Source organism: Malaclemys terrapin, chromosome 12 (genome assembly GCF_027887155.1).
Source record: "Malaclemys terrapin pileata isolate rMalTer1 chromosome 12, rMalTer1.hap1, whole genome shotgun sequence".
Classification (NCBI taxonomy): Eukaryota; Metazoa; Chordata; order Testudines; family Emydidae; genus Malaclemys; species Malaclemys terrapin.
The window spans coordinates 38,820,014-38,830,735 of NC_071516.1; the positions used below are offsets into that span (position 1 = coordinate 38,820,014).

General features: G+C 43.8%; 1 protein-coding gene across 1 annotated transcript; it reads right to left on the reverse strand.

Moving 5' to 3' along the window:
* Positions 1 to 9,038: 9,038 nt before the first annotated feature.
* Positions 9,039 to 9,626, reverse strand: LOC128845988 (olfactory receptor 6N1-like). Its single transcript, XM_054045086.1, has one exon. It carries the CDS (start codon positions 9,624 to 9,626, stop codon positions 9,039 to 9,041), a length of 588 nt encoding a protein of 195 aa, XP_053901061.1.
* Positions 9,627 to 10,722: the final 1,096 nt, after the last annotated feature.

Sequence of the window (10,722 nt, forward strand, 5' to 3'; positions counted from 1 at the left end):
GTGCGCAGTGTCTAGAGAAAGCACAGCGCACCAATAAAGCACAGACAGACAATAAACCAGAATGATTCGGGGACTAGACCCAGCTTTTAAAGCTCGATAAATATATTTTATCCCTACGGTTGAAAACACCCTTTGCTGAAAGATGGTTGACCGCTCCCAAAGAAGAGAAAGAATGGGAAGGTCTTACTGCCTGCATTAGATTACTCCTGGAGCTATTCAAGGAAAGATGGGCCAAATTGAATGAACTGATAGGACCAACCGCTCATGGAACTCTCACAGAAACAATGGATGAGATTCAAAATCTGCCATGGGGATTTGGATGCCAAATTTCCATTAATTGTAATGGGAACTGAGCATCCAAGTCTATCGGGGGCTTTGAATATTCCTCCTATATGTTTACCTATGGTTGGCATATGGGGGTTTGGCATGCAACTCCAATTACTCTACAAAAATCCCAGCTGTTACTCATTGAGTATTAAGATCTACACTGTCTCAGTTCTGCTGGTTCCCCAGACCTTTTCGTTAGTTGCCACCCACTCTTTTAATATTTATCTAAGAATAGAATTTGAACAGTCAACATTGCTCCTTGTCTTAAATAAAAAAAGTGGGGGGTCAGATTTCCAAAGGCACCTAAAGATGCAGATAGTTGCCTAGTGGGATTGACAACAGTGCATAAGCAGTTTCAGTGCCTAACTCCCATTGGAATCAATGAGAGTTAGGTGCCTAGGCACTTTAGAAAATCTCAATCAGCACCTATCTGACTCGTTAGGAGCCTAAAAACATTACAAAATCTGCCCCAGTAACTAAATTAGCTCAGCTCTGAAAATTGATGATCATTTGATGATTACCTCTTCTGTTCATTCCCTCTGGGGCACCTGGCATTGCCCACTGTTGGAAGACAGGATACTGGGCTAGATGGATCGTTATGACTGACCCAATATGGCCATTCTTATGTTCTAAAGCAGCGGTTCTCAAACTTTAGCAACCTGAGGAACCCCATTTTGATTTAAAAAATTTCGGGGACCCCCTGCCCCGCCCCTTCTCTGAGCCCTCACCCCCACTCGCTCCATCCCCCCTCCCTTTGTTGCTCGCTTTCCCCCACCCTCATTCACCTTCATCAGGCTGGGGCAGGGGCTTGGGGTGTAGGGGTTGAGGGCTCCAACTGGGAGTATGGGCTCTGGGCTGGGGCCAGGGATGAGGGGTCTGGGGTGCAGGAGGGGGCTTTGGGCTTGGGCAAGGAGTTGGTGTGTTGGGGGGGTGAGGGCTCCGGCTGGGAATGTGGGCTCTGGGCTGGGGCCAGGAATGAGGTGTTTGCGGTGCAGGAGGGGGCTCTGGGCTGGGAGGTTGGGGGGGTGCAGCTTCCGGGAGGGATTTTGGGTGCAGGAGGGAGCTCTTGGCTGGGGCAGGGGGTTGAGGTGCGGGGGTGGTGAGGAGTGCGGGGTCCTGGTGGTGCTTATTACAGCTCCTGGAAGGGGCCACTACGACCCTGCAACTCCTAGGCACAGGAGCGGCCAGTGAGACTCTGTCTGCTGCCCTCACTCCTGCAGGCACTGCCCCCAAAGCTCCCATTGGTCACAGTTCCTGGTGTGGACCCCAATTTGAGAAACGCTTTTCTAAAGGAACTGTTTTAAAGTGACCCCTTTTCACAGCAGAAATGAAGTGAGGAGGACGAGGCTCTGTTTGTTCCATGCTGACGAGATCTCACTAAATTGAAATTGTGATTCCTTTCAACATTTCAGAGCTGGATGTAAAACAGCCTGTGGGAGCCAGACCACCCGAGTCAGGGACACAGCTTTAAAGTCAGGAATGAACGTATCAGCCAAGGGAAATAGGTGACACAGAGTGATTCTGAAGGGATTTCCTGTTGAGGTGTTAAGTACTGGATGTGGGGGATGCTGAGAGAGAACATTTAATGAAAATCTTTAATCTGATCCCTACTTTCCCATGTGCCTTAGTCCTGCCTAGTGTGCAGGGGACTGGACTAGACCTCTCGAGGTCCCTTCCAATCCTACATGTCTATGATGGTATGAAAGCTTTGGGAAAAGGGGTAAAGACTGAGAGGGGACATGATAACAATTTTCAAGTACATAAAAGTTTGTTACAAGGAGGAGGGAGACAAATTGTTCTCTTTAACCTCTGAGGATAGGCCAAGAAGCAAGAAGGTTGGACACTAGGAAAAACTTCCTAACTGTCAGGGTAGTTAAGCACTAGAATAAATTGCCTAGGGAGGTTGTGGAATCTCCGTCATTGGAGGTTTTTAAGAGCAGGTTAGACAAGCACCTGTCAGGGATGGTCCTGATAATACTTAATCCTGCCATGAGTGCAGGGGACTGGACTAGATGACCTCTCAAGGTCCCTTCCTGTCCTACGATTCTATGACTCTACATCCAAGAGCTACTCCAAATTCCATGGCTAAGGTTGGCGGGCTGCATCACACAGATTTCTGCCAGGATCCCATGATCTTCCAGCTTTGTACCACAGCTCCATTATGCTGTAACTGGATCCACACACATTCACCCCAGCTCAGGATCTTGTCCTATATTTAATACTGATTTTTTACCATTATTTTATTTCTTGGTAACTTATTTCGATTGGTACAAAAATGAACAGTCCTGGGCACTGCTAGACAAATCTGTGCAATGGAGGAGGTTAGATTAGACAATCCTCATCGTCCCAGCTGTCCTTAAAATCGACAAACTTATGAGAAGCAGAAGAGCAAATTATTTTAGCTCTTCCTGCCCCTTTCATTGCTGCAGATCCTCTTAGTTTGTGATACGGTTCTTTAAAATGAAATACAGAAATAAGCTAGTGGGGAAGTTGGAGAAATGAAGTCATGGGCTTCAACAGAAGCAGAAGGGATTGAGGAGCCCAAATCAATGGGATTTGGATGCCTAGCTCTCTTCATTTCCTTTTAAACCCCCTTCCTAAAACACTCCCGTCAAACATATCTCTATCAACACTTTCCTCTGCTGTGGAGCAGTGTCCAACTCTGGTGAAGGGATGATATAGATTCTAAACAGGATAAACAATAGAGAGGTGGACCAGAGAAGATTGCAGTTGACATCTGTGTTGAACTCAGGTGTCTAGAGAGAAGGTGAAATGTTCAAAAAGCAACTAATGGCCAGATTTTCACAGGTCTTTAGGTCTCTACAGATGCAGATAGGAACCGTGGAAATAACAGCCATTATCAATTATTTTCTGCACTCTTGTTGGGCAAGAATTAATGATGAGACAAGGTGTAAGGCAGAGGAGAATCAGGGCCCTTATAGCTAGTCAATAGATCAAATGGAAATTACTGTCAAACTGCAAGGAGGTGCTCACAGGACTGAAGGAATTTGTTTTATTTAATGTTACCCCAAAATTGACAGATTTCTGTCCATCCTCCAGCAGCAACTTGAATTAACAAGTACAGGAGATGGGCATTCTTATTCTCTGTCATTAACCAATATTTGGACTCTATCCTGTTCCCACTGATGTCCGTTACAAAACTCCTGTTGACTTCAACATGAGCAGGACTGGACTGTTTTTTCTCTAGAAAATATAGTTTAAGAGAAAGTGTTTTGGACCAGATTTTGATCTCAAGCTAATGTAGCTGCACAGATATTGAAGGGTGTGGTATGATAGATAGATAGATAGATAGGGTGTATCCTTAGCTGGTATAAATCAGTGTAGTTCTTGTGAAGTCACTGGAATTGTGCAGACCTACACTAGATGAGGATCAAGCCACAGAAGTCCTTTGAAGTCCATTGTTGTTATAATAATTTCTATAACAGTTGGAATATACTAATATATAATAATTTATACACTTTCTTCTTCTTTTAAGAAGAGTATTCCCCACTATGTGTTAGGCACTTTCCAAACACATAAGAAGGACAATCCTTACTACGAGAAACTCACAATTTGAGGACAGACAAGTAGACAGAAGTCAGGCGAAGGGGAATAACCAGAGGCTACATATATACAATTTAAAGTCCTGTATGTAGGTATACCAACAAGATTCAGCATACACAGAGTGGTAGGACTGGGTGTTTAAGAGGGATTCACATGTGGCGAAGGTCGGAAGAGTTCAGAGAGGCTGGACTATTAAGAGGTGGCTGCATGGGAGACGGCACAGAGGTGAATGGGTGAGGATCTGACAAGAGAGTGGGTGAGTGCATTAGTGGAGGGGGCGGGAGGTTTGACAAAGAGCTGATCATGAAGGAGGGACAGAGCAATGAAGGCAGTGACATGAAGATTCAATATGATACAATATTGGTTGGAAAGCCAACAGAAGGATTCCAAGGGGAATTACATGATCAAAGTGATGGGCAAGAAAGAGGAGTTTAGGGGCTGCCTTTTGTATGGAATGATGGGGTCACAGTGTGTGACTGGGGGTCAGAGTCAAAGGTGTTGCAGTGACCAAGGATGAGATGACAGTAACATAAAACCGGTGAAATTAAGATCAGAATTAGAGTCTATTATAATTAAGGAAATAATCTACAGACTCATATTTTGCATTGGTTCCTCAGTTAGACAATTTTAGGTCAGATTCTACAAAGAGGCCAATGGAGTTAATCCACCTTGACATTGGTCTACAATTGGGCAACCAAAAAGCAAGGAAACCAACATTATAGGCCACTTTGGAAAATGGCAAAATTTTGGAACAGTCAATTTTGCAGTAATTTCCTTCTTGCCTCTCCCACATGGTGAGATATAATATAAATAGCACTTACCAGGCAGATTTCAGGGTCTTGGCATCACTGTGTCTCATTTTGTTCAAAAATAGAAAAACAAAAAAAGAAACGAATTCAGGTATGAATACCAGTAGCTAGCCTTTTAATGAGATCTAATTTCATTGAACAAATGGATCTGATTGAAATCAGTGCTAATTCCAACTACTAGAACCAGCCCTGTTGGAGGCTATTGTTACCAAACCTACTGTCCGTAAGAGAGATAGAAGTCTAACACTCTGGTGTGTATTCTGTTTCAACAATGTGTGAGGTTTGCAGGGTATGCTCTTTATATCTGAAATCATGGCATTTGAGGACAGAGTGCCTAAAATTGCTCAGAGCTCTGGATCTCAGATGGGCTCATTAAACGATCTTTATGTTTCATGGGAGCTGGAGAGAATTGTTCCTAGATGTATTGACGTCAAATATTTTTTAGGAGCTCACATGTTCTCTCTGTCTGTTTCCCAAGCCTTCTGCACACATAGAGATAGCACTAGGTTTAATTTGAATTGTTGTTTTTAAACAGAGGCCTTTTCGACACACAAATGTGCACCATTTCCATTAAACCAGTTGTCTGACTGGTGCAATTCCAGTGTGGACACAATTATTACAGGCTGAGAGTGGCTCATTCATAAATTCATAGCTTTTAAGGGGAGAAGGACCCATTGTCAAATCAAATCTGACCTCCTGCAGAACACAGGGCCAAGATCTTCTCCAACTGATTGTTCAATGAATCTGTACATTTTGTTTGAGCAAGAGTGTATCTTTTAGAAAGATATTCACTCTTGATTTAAAGACTCAAAGTGAGGGCGTATTCACCACGTCTCTAGATACGTTATTCCAATAATGAATTATGGTCATTGTTAAAAATGTGCCTTATTTCAGAACATAAGAATGGCCATAATGGGTCAGGCCAATGGCCATATAGCCCGGTATCCTGTCTAGAGCCAAATGCTTCAGGGAGAAGGGACAGAACAGGGCAATTATTGAGTGATCCATCCCTTGTCATCCAGTCCCAGCATCTGTCCATCAGAGGCTTAGCCATCTTGGCTAATAGTCATTGACAGACCTTTAAGATGGTGATGGTGGAGGAGGCTGCCTCTATTAGCACTGTCGTTGCTGGAGATTCCCCATCAGAAAATTCTCCAATGATCATAGAATCACAGAATCTTAGAAGATTAGAGTTGGAAGAGACCTCAGGAGGTCATCTAGTTCAATCCCCTGTTCAAAGCAGGAACAACCCCAACTAAATCATCCCAGCCAGGGCTTTTTCAAGCCGTGCCTTAAAAACCTCTAAGGCTGGAGATTCCACCACCTCCCTAGGTAACCCATTCCAGTGCTTTACTACCCTCCTAGTGAAATAGTTTTTCCTAATATCCAACCTAGACCTCCCCCACTGAAACTTGAGGCCATTGCTCCTTATTCTGTCATCCTCCACCACTGAGAGAAGCCTAGCTCCATCCTCTTTGGAACCCCCCCCTTCAGGTAGTTGAAGGCTGCTATCAAATCCTCCCTCACTCTTCTCTTCTGCAGACTAAATATGCCCAGTTCCCTCAGCTTCTCATCATAAGTCATGTGCCCCAGACCGACAATCATTTTTGTTGCCCTCTGCTGGACTCTCTCCAACTTGTCCACATCATTTCTGTACTTGGGGGGAGGGGGCCAAGACTGGATGCAGTATTCCAGATGTGGCCTCACCAGTGCCGAATAGAGGGGAATAATCACTTCCCTGATCTGCTGGCAATGCTCCTACTAATGCAGCCCAATATGCTGTTAGCCTTCTTGGCAATAAGGGCACACTGCTGACTCATATCCAGCTCCTCGTCCACTGTAATCCCCAGGTCCTTTTCTGCAGAACTGCTGCTTAGCCAGTTGGTCCCCAGCCTGTAGCAGTGCATGGGATTCTTCCATTCTAAGTCCTATCTAGTCCTTTGTTTACCCCAGCTCTCTTGCCAGTGTTCTGCTAGACAGGAAGCTTTTTTTTTTATGATCTATTGCACTCTGTCTCCCTCTAGTTCAAGCTATAGGTTAATATCGGTCCTTTCTTATTTCAACCTTTTCTTCACTTGTTTTGCTATATTTAGGTTTGGAAGGACTAGATTTTTATTGGTAAATGTCAATCTTACCATTCACACACACAAACCAATGAAAAAAATACTTCCTTCAATAATAATCAAAATTTACAGAGCATCAAAATAAGAAACGTGCGGCCTGAGAACTCATTACAATTTGATTTGAGGCTATTTGCTATGTATATGTGGACATGTAAGTTTTATAATTTGTGTTCTAATGGTTATAAAGCTGTAACTTTTTTCATATTGATGTCAGCTGTCATTAAATAATTGTTGTCTCCCCTCCCCATTGTCTGACCCCCCCATAACGTCCCACACCTGTGAATTTAAATATATTAAAAATAGAAAAACTACTAAAGAATAAACATCAGTATTGCCAGTCAACATTACATATATGAAAAAAGTGAATTCTTCCAAGCCTAGCCATATTGAAAATATTGGGATTTCTCTCTTATTTTGTTGAAGCTTTTTGCTTTAAACAGAAGAGCGTCCTCACTTCTAGAACTCTGTGCCTCCTTAAATATCCATTCCTTTCTCTGGTCAAGTGTCCATTCTCCCGTATCCTGTTCTTCACCAGTGCTGCCAATATTGGGCGCTCTTTTGTTTGCTATGCCTAGAAATCCCCCTCCCCCTTTCCATCATACTGCTCATTGCTCATGGAACACGCTCGATACCCTTTCTTCTTTCAAAGCATGCGTCAGGATTTCTGCTGCAGTGCCTGTGAGAATCAGTGTGTGACCTAGAGAATAGAGAACTTGGCTGGTGTTAGAAAACCTGGCTTTTATTCTCAGCCATGCTACATATGTTGTTGGCATCCTTTCATCTATGAGAGATGGTGGGAATTGCATCCTATGAGGTAGGTTTGCAATGTCTCATGTGACAGAATAGTCCAGTCCAAGATTTGCATGATCTTTGGCAGTTATTACAAATGTATGTATCTTGGTTGGGAGCTGCTTGCTTCCTACGGGCTCTTTTCTCTTCAAGCTGTAGAAGCCAGCTCCTGCCATGGACTTTGATACCCCCAATGTTGACGATGGCATCGCTTGTTACGATCATTTGCCAAGTTTTCCCTTTGATCAGGTTCAATTCAAAATTCCTTCATATCTCACTTGCATGTATCTTTATAGCGAAGTTTGGGACGTCCTGTTGTTCTTGTTCCCTCTGATAGCACCCTGTATAGCATGTCCTTTGGATTGCGTCCGTCTTCCAACCTACTCAGGTGGCCCAGTCTGCACAGTCATCTTTGCTTGAGCAGGGTTGTCACACTTGGTAAATTTGCCCTTTGAAGAATCTCTGCATTGCTAACTTTATCTTGCCATTTGGTGTTAGCATAAACAATGTAGGTGGAAACTGTTTAACCTTTTCTCCTGATGAGCACAAAATTGTCTGTGTTTCACCACCCATACATGAGAGAGCTGAGGACGTAAGCTTGGTACACTTCCTACATAAGAAAAAGTACTTTCCTTCTCTGAGCCTCTGCTCGCCCTCCTCTGTCTCTTTTTGAAGTAGAAGCTCTTCAGGCCAGCAAATATTTGTGCAGCCTCAGATATGGCTTCTAGGTCTAACTGTAGTAGAAATCAGAGTAGCAGTTGGGATCAAAGAGCATGCATTTTAACTCTATGAGGGGCATGAAGCTTTCAGGCTGAGACTTTGAAAGCCAAAGGTATTTAGATACCCAATTCTGAGTAAGTGTAATGGGAATTGGTGCCTGAATCATCTAAGGGGCTTTGCAATGTCCCAGTCTCAGTCTATACCCTCATTAAGATACCATGAGTAGATTCTCAGGAAATTCTATTTATAATTGTTTCTTTAGTTTTTTGGAATTTTGGTTTATTTCATTTTATTGTGGGAGGCCCAGGGAGAGGGTGGGTCCTGTCCTCAGTGAGGACAGGAGGCCCTGTAGGGTGGGGGTGGGGTGCAGAGCAAGCCCGCCCTGCTGTCACCCCACAACTACAGCTCCTGTCTCGTGATGCTGGACCCAGCTCTCCGCATTGTGACATGGCACATGAATTTGACATGAGTCTTGTCAATTTCACAACTGACTAAACTGACCAGACTCTTGCTGTCCGGCAAAGGGAGACTTATGGAGATTGGAAACCTGGAAGCCCTGAATTTTCCATAGCTCAGCTAGGAAGACCAGATGTCTCAATATTATTGGGACCATTCTGATATTAGGGGCTTTGTTTTATATAAGCAACTATACCCCCTCCCCATTCCATTTTATTGAACAAAAAAAAAAAGCTTTGATCCCATGTTGTCATGTGTGAGACATACATTTCCACATCCCTTTTCTAAGGGCCTCCTTGACCTCTTTGTTTCTCAGGCTGTAGATGAGCGGGTTGATCATGGGAGTCAAGACTGTGTAGGAAAGAGAAAAAAATTTGTGCAGGTCTCTCAGTCTCTTGGTGTTTGGTAACATATAAACAATCATCAGGGTCCCGTAGAAAACTGTCACCACAATGATGTGGGAGGAGCAGGTGGAAAAGGCCTTTTGCCTCCCGGCAGTGGAAGGGATTCTCAAGATGGTGGTGATGATACAAACGTAGGATGTCAGGGTCAACAGAAATGGGGGCAAAGTGAATACAGATGACAGCACAATATCCAAAAGTGTGACAAGGCAGGTGTTGCTGCAAGAGAGTTTAACTATTGGGGTGAAATCACAGAAGAAATGGTCAATTTTGTTGGGGCCACAGAAAATTAGTTCAGAAGCCAATGATATTATGATGGAACTAGCTAGAAATCCACTTAGCCAAGACCCAGCTGCTAGCTGGAGGCAGAACCTGCCATTCATACGGGCTTCATAGTGCAGTGGTTTGCATATTGCTAGATACCGATCATAAGACATCACAGAGAAGAGATAACACACTACACCTGTCAGAGAAGCAAAGACATATAATTGCATGAAACAACCAGTAAATGACATTTCAGTTGTCTCTGTCGAGAAACTGGCCAGCATGCTGGGCAGGATGGTGGAGCTGCAGCAGGTCTCCAAGCAGGACAGGTTCCCCAGGAAGTAGTACATGGGGGTGTGAAGGTGCTGATCAGTCACAACAAGCACAATGATGAGGATGTTCCCAGCCATGGTGACAATGTAGATCACCAGAAACAGCAGGAAGAGAAGGGTCTGCAGTTCAGGGAGATCTCCGAATCCCAGGAGGATGAATTCCGTGACTGATCCCTGGAGCTCCTCTAGTTGGATCTCACAGGGATTAGTCCTGGGTTCGGTACTATTCAATATTTTCATCGGTGACTTGGAGAATGGAGTATGGATGACATCAAGCTGGGAGAGGACAGAATTAGAATTCAAAACGGCCTTGACAAATTGCAGAATTGGCCTGAAATCAACAAGATGAAATTCAACTAAGACAAGTGCAATATACGACACTTAGAAAGGAAAAATTAACTGTACAACTACAAAAAGGGGAAAAACTGGCTAGGTGGTCGTACTGCTGAAAGGGATCTGGGGTTATAGTGGATAACAGCTTGAATGAGTCAGCAAAGTGATGCAGTAGTGAAAAAGGCTAATATCATTCTGGGGTTTATTAACAGGATAGTTGTATGTCAGACATAGGAGGTAATTGTCTCACTCTATCAGTACTGCTGAGGCCTCAGCTGGAGTACTATGTCCAGTTCTGGGCCCCACACTTTAGGAAAGATGTGGAGAAATTGGAGACAGTCCAGAGGAGACTAACAAACATGTTAAAAGGGTTAGAAAATCTGAGCTTTTTTGGGGGGGGAGGGGGCAGGACACCTGATAACAGTTTTCAAATATGTTAAGGGTTCTTATAAAGAGGACGAGACTCAATTGATTTCTGTGTCCACTGGAGACAGGACAAGAAGTAATGGGCTTAATCTGCAGCAAGGGATATTTAGGTTACATGTTAAAAAAAACCTTTCTAACTCTTAGGGTAGATAAACACTGGAACAGGCTTCCAAGGGAG